Source organism: Lotus japonicus, chromosome 2 (assembly GCF_012489685.1).
Source record: "Lotus japonicus ecotype B-129 chromosome 2, LjGifu_v1.2".
In the NCBI taxonomy this organism is placed as follows: Eukaryota; Viridiplantae; Streptophyta; class Magnoliopsida; order Fabales; family Fabaceae; genus Lotus; species Lotus japonicus.
In genome coordinates this window covers 62,039,967-62,061,353 of record NC_080042.1, presented here as the reverse complement: position 1 = coordinate 62,061,353, position 21,387 = coordinate 62,039,967, and the positions used below count along the sequence as shown (strand labels likewise).

General features: G+C 37.5%; 4 protein-coding genes across 4 annotated transcripts; all 4 read left to right on the top strand.

Annotated features, from left to right (window-relative positions):
* Window positions 1-4,527: 4,527 nt before the first annotated feature.
* LOC130738720 (receptor-like protein 7) lies at window positions 4,528-8,149 on the top strand. The gene has a single exon (XM_057590847.1). The coding sequence runs from the start codon at window positions 4,610-4,612 to the stop codon at window positions 7,772-7,774; it is 3,165 nt and encodes a 1,054-aa protein (XP_057446830.1). The 5' UTR covers window positions 4,528-4,609; the 3' UTR covers window positions 7,775-8,149.
* A 5,342-nt stretch (window positions 8,150-13,491) lies between these two features.
* Window positions 13,492-14,052, top strand: LOC130736796 (glutathione S-transferase T3-like). The gene has a single exon (XM_057588583.1). It carries the CDS (start codon window positions 13,492-13,494, stop codon window positions 14,050-14,052), a length of 561 nt encoding a protein of 186 aa, XP_057444566.1.
* Window positions 14,053-14,081: 29 nt separating this feature from the next.
* On the top strand, window positions 14,082-14,528 carry LOC130736795 (uncharacterized). The gene has a single exon (XM_057588581.1). The coding sequence runs from the start codon at window positions 14,082-14,084 to the stop codon at window positions 14,526-14,528; it is 447 nt and encodes a 148-aa protein (XP_057444564.1).
* A 476-nt stretch (window positions 14,529-15,004) lies between these two features.
* On the top strand, window positions 15,005-16,490 carry LOC130735526 (uncharacterized). Its single transcript, XM_057587478.1, has one exon. It carries the CDS (start codon window positions 15,064-15,066, stop codon window positions 16,366-16,368), a length of 1,305 nt encoding a protein of 434 aa, XP_057443461.1. The 5' UTR covers window positions 15,005-15,063; the 3' UTR covers window positions 16,369-16,490.
* Window positions 16,491-21,387: the final 4,897 nt, after the last annotated feature.

Sequence of the window (21,387 nt, the reverse complement as noted above, 5' to 3'; positions counted from 1 at the left end):
GTGCAAATGGAGCAATCAAGAGATGAAATCACCTATGTGTGTTTGATTCACTTGATAATAATATGCAATTTGTTGTTTGATTCACATGATAATAATAAAAAAAATAAGATAAAAGATAGACCATCTGTGTGTTTGTTCCATAGTTATCGATCGCGCGGAATAGCGGCGCTATCGCGCCGTCGCGTCGCGGCGGTTCCCCGCGATTCAGATCTGATCGCGTCGCGGAACGGAGTCGCGGCCGTCGCGGCGCTATTTGCGGCCGTCGCGGGTCAAATCGCGTTCAATTGCAGTGCTCCAGGTTAAGATGGGTCGGATCCAAGGAAAATCCCCAAATTGCCCTTAAAATTATAAAATTAGGTTAAAATTTGAGGGTACTTTTGGGATTTCTCTTTTCATAAGTGAAACGTGCGTTTCACTCTTCTTCTTCTGCGATCTCCATTGCGATTTCCTTCACCTCAGGCTGCTCAGCCACCTTCGACCAGAACCAGAACCCGAACCCGAACCCGAACCCATGGCTAAAGCGCAATTTGACAAGCACCGTCCAAGCTCCGGCGATCACCACCCCTGTTTCCCTTGGGCCTCTGTTCTGTTCTGAGTTGCTCTGTTTTTTATCTTCTATTCCTCTATTTTTCTTCTTATTTATTATTCTGTTCTCAAACATACTTCTTCGGTTCTCCTCCTCTAGTAGTCCTCTCTTCTCTATCATTTCATCATGTTATGAATTTGAAGTTATATTTATCACTTTTTAGTAATTATATGTATATATTAATATTAATTATATAATATATGTGATTGTGAAAAAATCAAAATAGCGGTCATCCCGCTATCCGCTATCCCACTTTTGGGGTCGGCCGCTACGCGCCGCGATCCGGGATTGACTACTATGGTTTGTTCACATTATAATAATATGCAATTCTGAAACCTAAGTTAACATTAAAGAAAAAAAATCAGTTTGAATCAGAAAATTAGAAATCAAGCTAAGAAAAAACTCCAAATCTAAATAACTAAATCAGCATCAAACCAGATCGGAATATGATGATGAGCTCAGATCAAGTCAGATTTTCGGAAAAAACCTATAAGCAATCAGGAATACCCAAGCGAATTAAGTGATAAGTCAACTAAATACTCCTTAGTCTTTGCCAAAAGAATATAGTAAGGACTCATTTAATACGCTGTATTAAGCATTATAAATCTATCTATTGCTTAGTGCTAACATTGTATTATATAGACTTAACCATCAATAAACTCATATACATTAAGATGCTGAATTATTTAATCCATCATATATGGATGATTTAATCTATCAAATCGTGGGCACCATTGCCATCACCACCACCACGTCGCTGCCTCCATCGCCATCACCACCGCCACCCTTCACCACCGCCCTATAAAAGTGTCGCCACCCATCCCAGGCTGTCAAAATGTGGGTTGGATTGCCAAAAGTAGGTCAACTCAACTCAAATTTTGGCGGGTCAATTATAGGTCTGACCCAAGCTGAACCGCCAGCCAACTCCTAAGTGGCATTAAGATGTTTTTACACTTTACTCTGAGAGTGTTCGGTCTTTAGGAGACGCACATTTTGGGAGACCTTTTCCCTTTACCACACCCGGGTCAAATAGGATTATACCCTTAGCAGAGCATGTTTATGGTTAAACCCAAAAAAAACAAACAACAACTAAAAGTCATATCCCATTAAGTGAGGTCGTCTATATTTTTTTTTTGATAGGCAATAAGAATTATATTGAATAGAAGTACAAGGGGTACTTCAACCCAATACACAAGAGAAAAGATATAGACTAAGAACTAACATGAACAGAACAAAGATCCTAGAGTGACAGAACTACCCCACCCAATACTTCCAAGAAAATAGACTTAACAAAACAAGCCTCATTAAAACCTTGCTAGGATAAAACCCCCTTGGGAAAACCTAGCAAGGAAAAAGAGTACCAATTTTGAAAAGCCAAGGAGATATTTTCAAGGAAGCTTACAAAAAATTCTAATAACCCACCCCACACCCAGCAGCCAAGCCTAGCAACCATTTCAGTTCCCACACTGAAGTCTCAAAGAACCCTTCAAGAGATACTCCAACAGATATGTTTAAAGCTCCTGGTAGCCTTCTACTAATTATCAAAACAGAACCTGCAAACAAAAAATGAGACAGCCATGATCTTTTATTTAAATTCCAGCATCTAGTTGAGGGGAAAAAAGCTTTGGGATCACAGCATCTCCAAGCAAACCCGTGGATTTCCAATCCATTCAAAGAAAGAGACTCCAAAGGAAGTGTCATATGCTTTGATCCAAATCCAAACTCTGAATTGAATACCATCAAGCACCCTTTCAATATCCACAGATTCACCCCTAAATATCACCCCATTTCTTAAGTTCCATATAGCTCTAATAGTGGCAATCCAAATTGATGAAACAGCCTTCCTACCCTTGCCCCTCACTCCAGGAACATCATGCTGCAGAAAGTGGTGATCCACCCTGTCACAAAGCACTGTTGACAGCCCCAACCAGCTATAGACCTTCATCCAGATCCTCCATCCAACATTACAGTGCAGAAAAAGATGAGATATGGACTCCTCATCATCAGCACATAGAGAACACGTAGGACTAGTCCCTGCAGGAAGAGCGTTGCGACGCAGCAGTTCCGTCATCGTTGGAATTCTACTATTTAACACTCTCCATGAAAGGGCTACTGCATTTGAAGGTACCTTAGCAGCCCACAGCTTTGAAAAAACACCGGAGTCATTTCCCAACAAATCAGATTTACCTTGTATGAATCTATATGCTGAATTAACTATATAGATACCCGAGCCTTCTTTAGTCCAGCACCATTGATCACTTCTATTTACTGATGGGGAGAAGCACGCAATCAACCTCAACAGATCATTAACTTTCTCTAACTCCCTTTGGAGAAGCTGTCTTCGCCAAGTTAATTTCCATGCCCATGCACCATCCTTCCATTCACCCACTTCATTAATCTTGGCTTCCTGCTGAGAAGATAGCAAGAACAGTCTAGGAAATAAATTTTTAAAGGAGCCCGATCCCAACCAAGCATCTTCCCAAAACAAGAACATGCCACCATCACCCACACGACGACAGATTGCTTCATCAAACCAAGCACCGTTGCTATGATCAGAACATGCAGAATGAAGATCGCGCCACCAGCATGAATCAGAAGGTTTTACCTTGCCATTATATTTAGCCTGGAGAATTCGACACCACAGGTTATTTTTCTCCCGGAGCATCCTCCAGCGCCACTTACCTAACAGAGATAAATTGAAAAGTTTCATATCCTTCACCCCCAATCCCCCGTCTTCCTTTGGTTTACATACATTGCCCCATTTAATCCACGCAATTTTCCGTTCCTCCCCGCAACCGCCCCAAAGAAATCTTCTCAAAATGCTGTTACACCTTGCCACAATTCCCGGTGGCATTTTAAAGAAAGACAAGTAATATAGCGGAAGAGAAGACAGGACAGATTTGAGCAAACAAATTCTCCCCCCAAATGAAAGAGTCTTCCGTTTCCACTTCGATAATCGCTTCTGAATTTTGATGGATCATAATATACCATTAAAATTGATTAAGAAAAAACAAGATTTTCAGAGATATATTTTAAAAGGAGTAAAATAATATATTTAAAAATTATAAACAATTTACACAAATAATTAAGGTAAATATTTTTTTTTTTGGTTGGAAGGAGGGACTAAGCCCAAAACTAGAAACTACAAGCGGGTAGAGCGCGGGAAGGACACTCGCGAAACATCAAAAAGAAACAAATTAGAGCACCTAGGAGGTGGGCGGTCTAGGACATGGGAACCCAACTCTAAGTCATGAGCTAAGTTTGCTAGCTCATCAGCAACCTGGTTTGCATCCCGACAAATGTGAAAAAACCTCAGGTCCCAATCTCTGTTTTCCAGCCACAAATCTGCTGCACTAAACCAGCATAAGGATGATGAACATTGCAGCCCCCATTGATATGAACATTGCAGCCCCCATTGATGAGACGCACAGCCACACTAGAGTCGATTTCCACTATTACTCTACGACAGCCCTTCTGCCAAGCTAAGGGAATAATTGTGAAGATACCCCACAACTCGGCCCAAAGAACATTCGAAGATCCCAAATTCCGGCAAAATCCAAACGCGGAAGCTCGTCGCACATTATAATTATTTCAGATCAAACGATACAGCGTGTTAATACCTTTCTAATTCTTATATCTATCTAGCCAACTCTCAAAAAAGTTCATCTAAGTCCTAAACGAAAATATTTTAAACAAAATTAATTAAATTATTCTTCATGATAACTATTATTTTCAATATAATATATTTTTATCTCCTAGTGACAATCTCATTGCGGTGGTTAGTCAAAAGAAAATTTAAAAACAAATGTAGTCCAAAGAGGTTGCGCCTTATTAGTTGGTGAAGGGCATGTTACATATAAAAAATGCAGCACTAACCATGAAAGGACAAATAAGATAATGAAGAAATGAATCATCATTCTAACCGTAATGAAAGACTATAGATGTAAGGCTTTCCCACGGAAGCTGAAAGTATATAACTTAGAACTTGTACTTGTAAGGCATAGGCCATAACCATCTTCTACAATGAAAATTAATCCAGTCCAATTACTTCTGGTGATACCACTATACTGGTTTTGCCTCCATAATCACATAGTTGGTGTTTCTGGTCTTTGTCTTAATGATCAGAAGTCTTTACTACTCCTGCTTAAGAACAATTTCACGTCAGAAAGTAGCAGCAAGCTGAATTTGTGGGATCCCAGTGATGATTGTTGTGCATGGATGGGGGTAACATGTGACAAGGAGGGACATGTTACTGGACTTGATCTTAGTGGAGAATTCATCAGAGGTAGACTTGACAATTCAAGCAGTCTTTTCAATCTTCAACATCTCATGAATCTGAATTTGGCTACTAATTATTTCAATTCTACCATTCCATCTGGATTCAACAAGTTGAAGAATTTAACTTACCTGGATTTGTCATATAATAGCTTTGCGGGTGAGATTCCAACAGAGATTTCTCAACTCACAAGGTTGGTTGCTCTTGATTTATCTTCTTATCATGATTCCAGTGTTAGTGTGAATCTTGAGACACAAAATCTACAAAAGCTTGTCCAAAACCTCACCAGTTTGCGAAAACTCTATTTGGATGGTGTAAAGCTAAAAGCTCGTGCACAGGAATGGTGCAATGCTTTGTTGCCGCTGCGTGACCTGCAAGAACTAAGCATGGTGAATTGCAATCTCAGAGGACCCATTGAAGCTTCCTTGTCTGAACTTGAGAATCTATCTGTCATTACTCTTGATGAAAGCAATTTTTCATCCCCGGTGCCGGAGACATTTGCCAATTTTAAGAATCTGACTACCCTCAGTCTTAGAGATTCCAACTTGAATGGAAGATTTCCACCGAAGGTCTTCCAGATTGCAACATTGACAACTATTGACATATCAAGCAATGCCAATCTCCATGGTTTCTTTCCAGACTTCCCCCTGAGGGGATCTCTCCAGAATATAAGAGTGAGTTACACAAACTTCTCTGGAACACTACCACACTCTATTGGTAACATGAGGCACTTAACTACATTAGATCTTACTGATTGTCAATTTAATGGAACACTTCCCAATTCACTGTCAAACCTTACTGAACTCACTCACCTGGATTTGTCATATAACAACTTCACAGGTCTGTTGCCATCATTTGGTATGGCAAAAAATCTTAGCGTCTTAGACCTTTCTTATAATGGCTTAAGCGGTGCAATTTCATCTTCTCACGTTGAAGCACTGCACAGTCTTGTTCGCATTGACTTGAGTCATAATTCTATTACTGGGAGCATTCCGTCATCTCTTTTTAAGCTCCCATTCCTAGAGGAAATTTATCTAAACGACAACCAGTTTAGTCAGATTGGTGAATTCACAAATGTGTCTTCCTCTGTTTTGAGTGACCTTGATTTTAGTAACAATAATATAATAGGGAATTTTCCAGATTTTATCTTCCATCTCAGTGCCCTAGCCGTCCTCCGCCTTTCCTCTAACAAGTTCCATGGACCATTGCAGCTAAATAAGCTCAGAAATTTAATTGAACTGGACATTTCATACAACAACTTGTCAGTCAATGCGAATATGACCTCTCCTTTTCCCAACCTTAGCAATTTATATATGGCATCCTGCAACTTGAAAACCTTCCCTGATTTCTTGAGAAATCAATCCACATTATTCTCTCTAGACCTTTCCAAGAACCAGATTCAAGGAATAGTGCCCAACTGGCTTTGGGAACTAAATCTTAATGACCTTAATATTTCAAGCAATATGCTGACTGATTTGGAAGGACCTATTGAAAAGCTGAACAATGTTTCTTCCTTATCATACCTTGACCTTCATAACAACCAACTACAGGGGCCAATACCTATTTTTCCTGTAAATGTTGTCTATTTGGATTACTCGAGGAACAGATTTAGCTCTGTTATCCCACAAGATATTGGTGATTATATGTCCTCAGCGTTTTTTCTCTCTCTTTCAGACAATAAATTCCATGGCAAAATCCCTGATTCCCTCTGCAGTGCTACAAATCTTGTAGTGCTTGATCTTTCAATTAATAACATGTATGGAACAATTCCCTCATGTTTAATGACAATAACTGACACCCTTGAGGTAATAAATCTGAGGGACAACAACCTGACAGGCACTATTCCAGATGTGTTTCCAGTTTCTTGTGCTGTAAGCACGCTGAATCTCCATGGAAATCACTTGCATGGGCCAATTCCAAAGACCCTTGCCCGCTGCTCCAAATTAGAGGTATTGGACCTAGGAAAAAATCAGATTAGTGGTGGCTTCCCATGCTTTTTGGAAAACATATCCACACTCCGTGTCCTAGTTTTGCGAAACAACAAATTTCAAGGTTCCTTAGGATGTGGACAAGACAATAAGCCTTGGAAAATGGTTCAAATTGTGGATATTGCTTTTAACAACTTTAGTGGCAAGCTGAATGGAAAATATTTCACAAATTGGGAAACAATGATGCATGATGAAGGTCGACCTGTATCAGACTTTATCCACACGAAACTTACACCAGCCGTATATTATCAGGATAGCGTGACAGTTATCAACAAAGGTCAACAGATGGAGTATGTTAAAATTCTGACAGTCTTCACATCCATTGATTTCTCATCTAACCATTTTGAAGGACCAATACCAGAGGAGCTTATGGATTTTAAAGCACTCCTTGCTCTCAACCTTTCAAACAATGCTCTCTCTGGTGAGATCCCGTCATCCATAGGGAACCTGAAACAACTGGAGTCCTTGGACCTCTCACAGAACTCATTGCATGGAGAAATTCCTGTGGAGCTTGCAAGTCTGACATTTCTTTCTTATCTGAATCTCTCCTTCAATCATCTGGTGGGGAAGATTCCAACAGGTACCCAGCTTCAATCATTTCAAGCTTCTTCCTTTGAAGGTAATGATGGACTACATGGACTTCCATTGGCTGAAAAACAAGATGGTAAAAAGCAAGGGTTGCTGCAACAGCCAGCATGTAAAAGGCTAGCTTGTACAGTTGATTGGAACTTTTTAAGTGCAGAGTTGGGATTTTCTTCTGGCATCGGAATTGTCATTGTCCCCCTCTTGTTTTGGAAGAAATGGAGGATATTGTATTGGAAACTTATGGACCAAATTCTTTGTTGGATCTTCCCTCGACTGTATATTGACTATGTAACCCAGAGAGGACACACGCACACTGTTTTAAGGTGGTGGTGGCGCTAGTGTTCAGTGAGGGTGCTGATAAGTTGTGATGTGATCTGAAATCATTTCGTAACTCTATTTGAGTGGTGATATGATATGTACTAGAGCTTTGAAGAGACATTTTTCATGGTCTAAACAAAAAAATGTCATAACTCTATATGAGTGGTGATATGATATGATGATATCTTCACAAGGACAGGTAAAGCATGCAATCAAAATATGTTGAAAAAAGCTAAATTGTAAGATTAAGTGATATGCATGCACAAAGTAAATTATTGTGGGATAAAGTAAATTGTAATAACGTGTGTTCAACTTCAAACAGTTATTGGTTAAAACATTTCTGGGAATATCCACATTTGTTGAGGTAATTAATCTGATTAAGACCTTGTTTTCTTCTTGCCTCATGCTCACACTTGAATTCCTATTCCTAACTTAGCATAATTAATATTGGTGTTCTGCATTCATGGAATATAGCCCTTACCTATTTTGGAAGAACTTCTTTATGTAATATTCCATACTCTAAAGCAACAATATTAGAAACGTTAGGACCTGGAATTGTTTCCATATATAGTTTAACTCAGCAATTACATTACAAAAATGAAGAAGCAAATCAAAGAACAGAAAAAAAAAAATTGTACAATGATAATGTACAATTAGAGTTTAACCAATATGGATCAAAATGGATATTGCCACAAGAAATATTAGAGTTTAAAATTACTAGTATTGAAATTTGAAAAGCTATACTCATAAATTACTAGTATTGAAAAGCTATACTCATAAAGAGTTTAACCAGTAGCATATGTGTTAATGGTTAGCATTGCTACCACTAAAGCAGTTTAACAGTGATAGGGGAAATTTGATTTTAGTCAGCAACTAGCATTGGACTTTTGGGTGATAATTTTCACCTTAAATATAACTTCTACTAGATCCAAGACCTCTTGATGATACAGTCTCTAAATCTCTTCCTTTTGTTGGTAGGTACACTGAGATTAAAATGCATAGGAACTTGTCACTAAAAGCTAGGTTTTAAAAAGTTTGATATCTAATTCTTTTCTGTATGGATTTTGAGATTCCACTCACAAGAATCCTACCATATTTAGACTGTAATAAGAGAACAAACCTAAAATATTCTAAGCCTTTCTTATACTACTTTTGAAATTCCACTTACAAGAATCCTAGCAATTTTAGCATCTAATAAGAGAACAAAGCTGAGTATTCAACATGCAATTTATCTGTCAAAGCACCACATGTCATTTCTCAGAGTCATTTTCTCAAACATCACGTGGCAAACCACACTGATAGAAAGAGAGAGGATCCAACTCCTAACATATTGATTTAGACCCTAATTCCTCAGAATCTCCAAGCAACATGAAAACATAACATGGCAGGGAAAACAAGAAATAGAACGAAACTCATAGATTACATGAAGTTAAAATAAACCTCTAAATCGAAACAGAGCATGAAACTTCTGATGCCTATTGGTACAGAATACTAATAAATGTGAGAAATCAGATGCCTATATTTCATTCTTTGGAAAACAATATATCAACAGAAACAATAGAAGAAGAATGAAAGTCAGGCATTTTTAGAATTATTCTCAAAGAAGGCTCGCACAACATCAATGTTATAGGCTATTTCTTTCAGATTTATATTTCGAAAGATCAGCACGCAAAACTAATAACCATTCCGATAATTGAGATACATGACAGACACACATTGAAAGTAGAGGCCTATATTGGAATTCATACTTAGTTAACTAATGAAAAATGAAGTGTAAGTTCATCTAAAATCTGCAAAAAAGCTAAAGACATTACCTCTGAGTTTTTTAAACCATCTTTATATTCCAGTAGCCACTTGTGCATATATACCCTTGAGTAAAGATTAGATGAACTCAGTTAAATCATTCGAGAATAGTATAAATGAAGAAAAGCAAAATCAGGAAATAAAAGTGCATGAGATTCAGAGTATCAATTTGGATGCAAATTGAACAGAGTTCAATATTTTTTATTTTACATGAGAACTAGAAACCTTTTACTATAATTAAATTATCCTAACAGAATCTACCAGCTCAGCAGGATGAGTAATGAATATACTCCAACAGAATTCAAATGCATACACATTGATTATAAATTGAATTAAAAGAAAAATGTCATCATAAATATATCAAATATAATTCATGCCAATACCACAAATACTACTTTACAATCACAACTGTGAACTGTCCATATCACTTTCCCTTTTCTTTGAGCTACTTACAGCAATAATTCTGATTGGGTCTGAAGCAGAGTGTCCACAACAAAGAAATCAATGAAACTGATTCAGTTCAGGGTGAAACTGCAAAAAAACAATAAAAATGTTAGGCCGCCTGACGGATGCAGGAATTTAATCTAGTGAGGGCAGTATATACATATAAATACGTAAAAAAAAATTAACATATACTATTAGAAGTTTTAAAGCACATCATAATTGTTCCCTACGAGTTTTCATTTACTGTTAGGGTTCCTTCTTTCTCTACTTTGTTGTATGTTGTCCAGTGTTGAATGAAAGAAGGAGAATGGTTGAGGATTTGGGGATATTTTGTGAGCCATAGTATAAGTGTATAACCATTGGACAAAAGAAATGAGTGAAAGAATGGTGTAATACTAATATCTCATGGGCATTAGTCAAGATTCAAGAAACACCAAATAAAAAAATACTCTAAGTACAAAAGTTTCAACTTTAAGCAATGTGGGACATAAGTGAGGGCAATTTTTATCAAATGGGTCAATAAAAATCACATACTTTTACTATTTAAATTAAGTGAAGGCAATTTTTATCAAAGAGATCATAAAAAAACACAAACTTTTACTACTCAAATTTTTTTTCTAATGTATTTTACCAAATTCAAGTGAGGGCATTTGCCCTCATGCCTCTCCACTTGAATCCGTTTAGGGCATTGAAGCAAGACGCATAAGAACACTAGGGCCAAGAATCTCAGTAGCATATCAAAAGGTGAAGGAAACCTAGAGCGAGAGAGATCTGAAACAATAAATTTTAGGGAGAATATGAAATGAGAGAAAGAAAACGCAGGAACGGCATTCATGTATATTCTCCACCCCCAGAAGTTGCAACATATTGTGGCAGTTATTCTACCGCGACACGAAAGCGCCACAAGTACAGGTTTTTTTTAGTATTTTAAATATAGTTATTAATTTAAAGAGTGAAATTCATACTAAACTAAACATATAATAAAAATACAGAGAAATTAAATGAAATTGTATCTTTTGGATAAGAGTAACTTATGAAATTAAATTTATTAAACTCTTTACAAATTTATTACTAGAAATCACTTTTTTCACATTTAAATAAAGTTTCATTATTATGAATCAAAAGAAGGTAAATCAGAGGGTTCTTTGAACATAATTCAGTGGGTTGGGCTACTAAGAAGCAACATGTGCATGGTCTCTAGGTCTAGCACAAATGCTTACTTGGATTCAAAATCTACATTTCTCTTTTTAAAGTGAAAAGTACTTATTATAAACCACCATAAATGAATTTATGATTTTTAAAAATAACATAAAGTAAAATCACTATCCAATCAAATTTTAAAATCATTTTTTTATTAATTAAGTGGAAACTATAAGTTTATATATGAAGTGAAATACTATGTTTATATCTTTTCTGTAATTTTTTAAAGGATTTCAGCTATTTAATTTAATATAGGACAAAATTTAGATCCAGTACAATATGTATGGTTTGTATTTTTCTCTAATCCAAATATAACACATTTTGTTCTTTTTACTTTCTATTTTTCTTTTTAAATAAAGGTGAGTAGAGCATTAACACTTAACACTCCGGGGACAAATAAGCAATGTTTATTGCTCGTGTTCGTGAAGGTGGTGAACACAAGATTGCTGCAATATGATGGGTGGTATAGAAGGGGATGTTCCTTCTAGTGTCAAGTTGCTCGAGTTTACCATTGATTTAGTTTGTTTCCTCTTCTTTAAATATTAGATACATATAAATTATTTGTTAGATTAAACAACTTGACACTCTCAATATTTTTTCTCAATGGAGAAGATCTATACCCTTTCTCCATCACTGTTGTGGATTGCAGTGGAGTCGATAAATATGAAAAGTCTATGTCAAACTTGCAAAACAAAGTTTTAAAACTCGGGCTCAGACCGGTTAGTCTGATCGGTTAAATCGGGACTCGATCATCTAATTAGTCCGAGCCTCTTAACGTATCAGTTATGCAATTGAACCGGTAAAAATTGTATGACTCGGTCAATTTAATCCTTCAACCAAAGGTTTGAAAAGATTGATGGTGCTTAGAGCAACTCCAACGCTGGTTTCTTAACCAGGTTGGAGTTGCTAAGAAACCAAGGGCCAGTTTCTTACCCATTGGAGCAGGGTTCCTTAAGGTTCCTTAGCTAAGGAAAAGTGGGCAGAGTTGCTTCTGCAAGCAACTCTGCTTTATCAGTTTCTTAATTAAAATAACATACTTTCTCTCACATTCACTTCCAACAGATTTCAGAGGGAAGAAATAGTAGAAACAGATTGCATGAACTACCTACAATTTTATTCAAACAATAAAAATAGAAAATAATTACAAAGCTTCAGAAGATTAAATTTTTACAAAGAAAAATGAAAAAAAAATTACAGAAGCTGAAGGGTGTAAAGGAAAGCTTGATCCGGTTGTTTTTCTCCGATCTGGTGGCGGTGGCGGAGGGTGGCGGAGGGTGGAAGGCCTGTATGTCTCCGATCCAGTGCTTGAGGGGCGATTTGGGTCCGGATTGAAGCTTTGGTGGCGGCTGGGGTAAGTTTTGGTTGCGGTGGTGGGTGTTTGGTGGCGATGAGGAGACGGTGAGGCGGGTTTGGTGGCGGTGAAGGTTGTTTGGTGGCGGGTGAGTGGCGGTGAGGTGGTTTTGGTTGTGGTTGTGGGTGTTTGGTGGCGGAGAGGTGGGTTTTGTTTGAGGTTGTGGGTGTTTGGTGGCGGTGAGGAGGCGGTGAGGTGGCGGGTCGAAGGAGGTGAGGAGTTGGCCGTGAGGAAGAAGAGCAGAGGAAGAAGAAAAGAAGAGCAGAGGAAGAAGAAAGGGGAAACGGCTAGGGTTAATGAGGGAGGGAGTGATAAGGGAGTATTTATAGCCGGTCATCCAACCGTTTGGGACCGGTCCAGACCGGTTTTGACCGGCTGGACCCGGTTTTCTGCCCGTTTGGGCTTTTTTTTTTAAAATTTTTTTGAATTTACCGATTTGACCGGTTTTCTTACCGTTTTTCATCAATCTTTGGTTTTCCAGCTTATATATAGTGCAGTAGACCATTTGAAACACCAATCTTTACTCCCACAATTTCTCTCTTGTCAAAAAATTCTCAAAATTCTCAAAATGAATAATTCTTTTGAGCAATATTATCCACTCCTTCAAAATGAAACTCCTCCTACAAGTGAAGGTTTGCATCCTTCGCCTATGTTTCCACCAGAAAACCAACCTCCATAGATGATTCACCCGCAAAGTCAACAACCTATGCCAGTGTACCAACAACAAAACCAACATCCGCAGATGATTCACCCTCAAAGCCAACCTATGCCGGTGTACCAACAACAAAACCAACATCCGCAGATGTATCAACCACAAAGCCAACCTCCGCAGATGTGTCACCCTCAGAACCAACCTCGTCACACCGGTGGTAATTTTCAAAATCTTTCATATCAAATGTTTCCACAATCGTTCCACCATCAAAGCCAACCTCCATGTCAAATGGGACCATATTCACCACAAATGCCTTATCCAAACAATCCACAATATTGCGTGTATCCACCACAATACCAATTTCAAAACCAAGAACCTCCTACTGGTAGCAGCAGTTCAAAAGTCTCAGATACACAATGTGAGGCTATGCCTGATGAGCCTGAATTTTCTACTCAACGGGGTCTAGATGATATTGAGCTTGAAGAAACCGGAAAGAAACGCAACAAATGGAGTGGTAAAGATAATATACTTCTTCTTCAATCATGGCTCAACGTTTCTACCGATCCGGTCGTGGGAAATGATCAAAAGTCAACATTGTTTTGGGATAGGATCCAAGCCCAATATGAGGAGTACCGCGACCCTGCCTATCCTTCGAGGTCAGCAAACTCCTTGAAGTCTCATTTTTCTAAATTGAATGCTGATATTCAAATATTTGTCGGTTGCCACAACAAGGCTACTAGTCATTGGAAAAGTGGACACTCAGATAAGGACATCATGGCTACGGCGCATTCCATATATCACGTAGATAGGGTAAAGATTTCAAACATGAGAATGCTTGGCGGTTGGTGAAAGATGAACCAAAGTGGAAGGGAACATTTATGACAACCAGTTCAACGAGACAGAAGAAGTCAGGAGATGGGGCGTATGCAACATCGTCTGACCCGAGTGCATCAATTGAGGGCGACGAATATGAGGCCACACAACCAGCAACCCGCCCAAAGGGAAAGAAGAATATCAAAAGGAAAGCCAAAGTAGGAGACACTGCTTCAAGTGAGCCGTTATATGTTCCTAATTCTGATATGGTAGCCATCGGGAAAGCTAAAATAGACTTACTGGCGAGTTTCAAGGAGCTGAAGACCCAAGAAATGGAGATGAAGATGGAAAAAACCAAAATTAAAAAGGAAAAAACCCAAATTATGAAGGCGAAGTTGCTTAGGGAATACAGGGATATCCTTATGCAGGACACATCTAACATGAACGAGGTGCAGTTAGCAGCGCATCAGCGCTTATGTCAATACGCCATGAATGAACTAGGAATGTTTTAGTTCTTGTTGTGTTTCTTAATGTGTACCAATGTTGTGATTTTAGCATTTTTACTTATGTGTACCGCATTAGTGTAGTAATTTTAGCATTTCTACTTATGTGTACTTCATCAGTGTTGTAATTTTAGCATTTCTAATTATGTGCACTGCATCAATGTTGTAATTTCAATATTCGAGTTTTTCTTACTGTGTACTTCATCAATGTTGTAATTTCAATATTCGAGTTTTTCAATATAGCCGTTGGGGAATATATCCGTTGGAGAATATAGCCGTTGAGTAATATAGCCGTTGGAGAATATAGTCGTTGGGGAATATAGCCGTTGGAGAATATAGCCGTTGGAGAATATAGCCGTTGGAGAATATAGCCGTTGGGGAATATAGCCGTTGGAGAATATAGCCGTTGGAGAATATAGCCTTGTTGTTTCTCTTATTTATACATGTCATATTTCACTCATCTCAACATTCCAAAGTTCTTTTGTTCTCTCATCTCGTCTTCCTCCTATCAAATTACACCGATAGTTTCTCATTGTGTCATAGAATGGATCCAAACAATATGGCCGAATGGGACATTTACGACGTTGTCATTGACGAACTTATCAATGACACGACTATAGAAGATATGATGCAGGAGGAGATGGAGTTTTATCAACAACATGCGAACACTGTTAGGCCCAAGCGAACAAGAAAAGTGATAGAGAGAGATCGTGAAGCTGGGCACGAGCGGTTGTGGATGGACTACTTCTCTGAAAATCCTGTATACCCGGAGGAGCTTTTCCGGCGAAGGTTTCGAATGCGAAAGGATGTGTTCCTCAGAGTTGTAGATGCCCTTGGGTCTCATAACCCGTATTTTTTACAGTCTGTTGATGCAGTTGGAAGACAAAGTTTGACACCATTACAAAAGTGCACTGCCGCTATTCGTATGTTGGCGTACGGATCACCTGCTGACAGTGTTGACGAGTACGTTCGAATTGGTGAAAGTACTGCAATTGAGTGCCTAAAGAATTTTGTAGAAGGTGTGTGTGCAGTATTCGGTGAAACATATTTGAGGCGCCCGAACCATGAAGACATTACCCGCCTACTTCAATGGGGGGAGTCTCGTGGATTTCCAGGTATGTTGGGTTCTATTGATTGTATGCATTGGGAATGGAAAAATTGTCCAGTTGCGTGGAAAGGTCAATACACTCGAGGTGATCATGGAAAGCCCACAATCATGCTTGAAGCAATGGCATCTCAAGACTTGTGGATTTGGCATGCATTTTTTGGCATTACAGGTTCTAACAATGACATTAATGTGCTAAACCAATCTCCTGTGTTTAATGATGTTTTGAGTGGAAATGCTCCCACGGTGAACTTTAGCGTGAATGGAACAATGTATCACATGGGATACTATCTAGCAGACGGCATCTATCCCCCGTGGTCTACATTTGTGAAGACCATCTCAATGCCACAAGGAGAAAAAAGGCAAAAGTTTGCCAAAAGACAAGAAGCAGCAAGAAAGGACGTTGAACGTGCATTCGGCGTTCTCCAATCTCGGTTTGCAATAGTTCGTGGTCCATCACGCTTTTGGCATCCGAATGACATGAAGTCAATAATGTATGCTTGCATCATATTGCATAACATGATTGTTGAAGATGAGCGCAACACGTACCAAGGTAATTTTCTTTATGAACAGGTCAATAATGACATATTGGATGCTGAAGTATTAAGTGGTCCTATCCCCGCTTTTAGAAATATCTTGGAAAGAAGAGCACATCAAATTGAAAGGTCAATCCATCACCAACTTCAAGCAGACTTGGTGGAGCATATTTGGCAGCTTCCCGAAAACGAGAATAATGAAAATTAATCTTCAAGTGTTATTATGTATTTCATTTAAAATGTATTGTTGTTTATTTTTCATTGTCATGTATTTTCTTTCGTCTTTATTTCTATCATTCAATAAAATTGTTTTTGCTATAAAAAACACAATGTACTTTTTTATTTTATTTTAAGTTAATATGTCGATATTTAAATTTAGTTGTTTTAAATATTAAGTAAATTTAAATTAAATTCGTATAAATATTAATTAAATTATTTTTTAATTGATTTAGTATTAAATTTTAAATCTAAATTGTGTGAAAATAAATATTATTAATTTATGTTGTATGGTGGGACACGGGTGGGACCTTTCAAATAGTAATTTAAGAAACCATGGGTTGGAGCAAAATCTTGTTCAGTTCCTTAGGAGTTTCTTAAGTCTGATGTGGCAGTACGGGCCCACAGAAATAGTGCAGAATAGTGCTGAATAGTGTGTTAAGAAACCAGATAAGGAACCAAGGGTTGGAGTTGCTCTTAGAATGGGATCCAAAGATATTTTTTTATTTGGAATTCAGATCTAGGCACGGGTGGTATTACACTGTTACTTGTTACGGTGAAAGCAATAAATAATTAAAAATAATTAATGAGGTTGATGTCATTTTTTATTGGAAATATTAAAATTGTACCAACTATATGAATGATATTGTACCTAATGCTTTGGTCGACCACGACCATCCAAAGAGTGTTTCGCATAGTAACGTGGTTTAACAATTGTAATCTTTTATCAACTTCACGAGAGAATTGTTCTCATGGGGCTCTCTTTTATTCAATAAAATTCTTTTGCTTCAAAATAATCCCTATCTCTTATAAATTATAATAAATCATTTTTGAGTTTTAAATCTTAAAATATGATTCACTTTATAATATTGATGAAATATTAATTTTATTTCCATATTTACGCTTATATTTAATATCTAACTTAAAAAGAATTTTTCTATTTCCAAAAAATTGCTTCATATTTTTTTTTGATACATCGGAAAGATAAATTACATTCGTTAAGAATTGATCCCTTAACCTCCCCTACCTAACTCATATTTCCCCCAACTCCTACCAAATGAAAGTAATTTGAGGAATTTTTTTTTAAATTAAATTTATTTTTATTAACTAGTTTTTTAGTTATAAAAAATTAGGTAAGAGTTGTTGGAATCCCCCGTTGCTAGATCTGAATTCCCCCAGCAATTGTTGGATTTTTTTTACACTGTTACTTGACCTCAGAGCAAGGTCGTGGGTTCGAATCCCCCGGCTAACACTGGGGGGAGATTGTTGGATTTATTAATCCAGCGTCACCCTTAGGATTCGATGGGCTTAACATCCCACCCCATGGCGCTTAACATCGCAGCCCCTTGAGAACTATGTGCTATAAGGAAATAAAGTTGCGCCCTCACTAACAGCAATTGCTTTTGGCGTAGTGATAAGCGCTTGATCCAATAAGAGTGACTATAAAAAATAACAGATAAGAGAGATTCAAAATCAAAATATGAGGAAGTTCACATATAAGAGAACAATGATAAATTAAGGAATTTTTTTTTTTACAGGAGGAAAAGAATAAATTAAGGAAGTTTTAAAAAAAATTATAAATTTATTAATAATAATTAATTTTAAGTATTTTTTTAGTCATAAAAATTAGGTGAAAAAATAACAGACAGGAAACCTATCTTCTTCCTTGCATCTTTCTCTCTGATTTGTTCTTGGGTGGCCACCCCGCTGCGCCGCACCGCCCCGACGCGGTGGCAACCCTCCCTTCTTGCTCTCTTTTCCCATTTGCCTCCCTCCCTCCCGTCTCTGCCATCCCTTTTCCTCGTTTTCTCCTCTTCTCTCCTCCTCCTTCCTCGCCCAGTCCGACGTCTCCTGGGTGATCGTCATTTTTTTGTTGTTTAGGTGCTCTTCGAGAGGGTTCCAGCCTCGGCTTGTGGCGGCTGACCCTCAAGGATTGAGCCGGTAGGTGGCGACGGTTTAGAAAGGCGATGTTGGCAGCATGAGATGTGATGAGGTGGTCTCCAGATCGTGTGTTTGTTTTTGGACTCGTATGAAACCGGACTTGTTCATTATTGTGTTTGTTGGTGATGCCCGACCTCCTCTCCGAGCTTCCGATCATCGCCTTTCTTTGGTCTCAGATGGTTTTGCAGGTTTTGGAGTGACGCAGTGGAGTTTGGGATCAGCTGACTCCCTTATTGGAGCTTTGGCTATGTTTGAGGAGTTTATGAGATTTGTTGATTGCTGCGGTTGTGGTCTGGAGGTGTCAAAGACGCTGCCGGTTGTTGCGGCCTTTCTTTCTGCTTTTAGTTTTATGTCATGGGTCTCTGCTCTATAGCGTAGTGTTGGGCTTTTACTGGTGGGTCTTTGGTTTACTCTGTTGGTTGGGGTCCTTGTTTGGTGGCTATATATCAAGCAGCTTGTTTTGTCGTTTTCGATTTCAATGGGACCCTTCTAGTGGGGTAGACGCTAGGTGCTTGGCTGGGGTTTAAGCACGTTTTCGTGCTCCTATGGTCGTCTTGCGGGTTTTGCTATACTGGCAGAGTTTTTGTCAGCTTTATGTTGCTATGTTACTTTACCCATATTGAGAGATTTTGTTTCTCAATAGTCAACACTTTCTATTTATATATATTATATCCTTTTATTTAAAAAGAAAATGGCTAAAAAATATTTTTGGCCCCTGATGTTTCAAGTTTGTGCAAATTCTACCCCTACTCTATTTTTGTCGATGTTTCTATCCCTCATGTTTTCAAATTGTGCACCGTCTATCCCTCCGTCAGTCAGACGTTAAAATACTAACGGAATGAGCTGATTTGACTTTTTTTTATATATTTTTTAGACCTGCCATGTGGCAATTACAAGTGAAATTGGAAAAAAGGACATGGGAGATTCAAACTCAAGACCTGTAAGTAGCAAAACATGCATGTAATCAGTTCAGTTACATACATAATTGATATATACATCTAGCAAATTTAATTTATATCATTTCCTTTATCATCATCAACTTCATATATTCATTTTCATCTCTCAAATCCACTCATGAACCTCTCCTGAGAAAGCCCGACTGACGGAGGGCTAGACGGTGCATTGTTTGAAAACATGAGGGGTAGAAACGTCGACAAAAATAAAGTATGGACAGAATTTGCACAAACTTAAAACATCAGGGGCCAAAAATACTTTTTAGCCAAAGAAAAACAAACACAACAAAGTGAGTATTATGTAAATATGAGGAAGCTCACCTATAAGAGAATTATGATTAGTGTTCCTTCTAGTTCTAGTCATGAAAAATATCTACGCTACCCCACTTGACATGACGGTGTGTTTTATTTCCATTTTACTGTTTACGCGTTTTAGTGTGGGGCATGGGGGCGTATTCTTTTTTACTTTTGCTTTTACATTTACGACGCGTATAACGGTGGGATTTAAACTTTTGTTTCACGGTGGCTCTACAATATTAAATTGACTCTTCATTTTCATTTTTTTATATCGAAACATAAACTACACCATACAGCTATTTTGGATTTTCTCCTTCCTAATTGATGTGTTATTCAACGCTTATCGGTTGAGCAATCCTTCCAGGACGATTCCTTCATTTTTCATAATATAACATGTATCATAAATTCTTATATATATCAAATTAACAATAATTATTTGTTACATAGTTAATATAACACAATGGGCTTTATGTTCCATATTTATTTCTCACCTCCATATAGGTTGACGTTCGAATCTCCTTAGGGTTAGTAAAATCTCAGTTAGTGGACAATCATCTGCTGATCTTCCCAGCATGTCATTGACAGTGTTTTTTTTCTCATTCTACCCTTCTTTGTAATCAAGAAAAAAATTATTATAACTAGTATCTACTTAAATAGTTAATTAATAAAAATATATTATTAATATACTCAACTTTTACTAATATATAAATTTAATATTCAATAATATTAATAATTACCTTTTTCCTTGATAAAACTATAATAGGGTTAATTTAGTTTTAACAGTTTGTTAATCTTATGATTTTCATCAAAACCACTAAAATTATGATTGTTTTTATGTAGCACAACTGATAAATAGTTAGATTTTTTAACCATTCAATTGATCTCTAGGTTGTGCATATGTAGAAGTATTTGTTGGGAATTGCCTATCCACTTAACGTGATCTCAAAGTCTCAAGATATTAATTAATTTCATTGCCACTGACTGTGAAAATACTCCTTAAGCCAAAAATGAAGTTTCTACAATAAAGTTACTTTTCCATATTAAAATCAATCAAACCTAAATATTTGCTAAACAAATTATGTAGCCCTGAGTTGCTCATTGCACGGTGAGATCCAATGCAGTGAAATTCATCCCCTAAGCTAACGTTAATGTTATTTTAAGGTTAATATTTGGGTAAATAGTCAAGTTGGTCCTTGAAAGTGTCAGCCGACTTCAACTTGGTCCCTAAACTTCTAAAATGCCTCCCGCGGTCCCTGAATGTGGCAAAAGTCACTCACATTAGTCCCTGACGTTAAAAACTGAAACGGCCGTTAACGGAAACAGTGACTTGGATTATTATTATTTTTTTTTTGTCTAGGTGGACTGACAGTGGAACTGGAATGTTAGGAAAATATTTATTCGTTAAATTAGTCCCTGAATGTGGCAAATTAATCCCTAACATAAAAAAAGGAGAATTTCTATAATTGAAAACCTCTGTAATCTTCTTCCATCTTCAAGTTTAAACTTGAAAATTAAACCAGAAAGTTTTCCAATTCCAGAAAAAAAATAGAAAAACCCCTAATTATTTCTAATGTTAAATTCATCTTTGTTCATCTTCTTCTATTGAATATCAAACCCATAAATTTTTCAATTCTTCTCCTCCATTCTACAACAACTCTCCTCTCATCACAACTCAAAAGAGGGAGAAGCAAAACCCATAAACACATTCAATGAAATCTACCCAGATGCAAGCAACTCCAAGCCAACTCCCATCTAGACCTATGACGCAAACAAAAACCTTGTCCACCTCTCTTCTAGAGGATCTAATAGAGCGCTGAGAG

Coding starts and splice junctions, on each gene's coding strand:
- LOC130738720 (XM_057590847.1), top strand. CDS start 4,610: ATGAAAATTAATCCAGTCCAATTACTTCTGGTGATACCACTATACTGG.
- LOC130736796 (XM_057588583.1), top strand. CDS start 13,492: ATGGGACCATATTCACCACAAATGCCTTATCCAAACAATCCACAATAT.
- LOC130736795 (XM_057588581.1), top strand. CDS start 14,082: ATGACAACCAGTTCAACGAGACAGAAGAAGTCAGGAGATGGGGCGTAT.
- LOC130735526 (XM_057587478.1), top strand. CDS start 15,064: ATGGATCCAAACAATATGGCCGAATGGGACATTTACGACGTTGTCATT.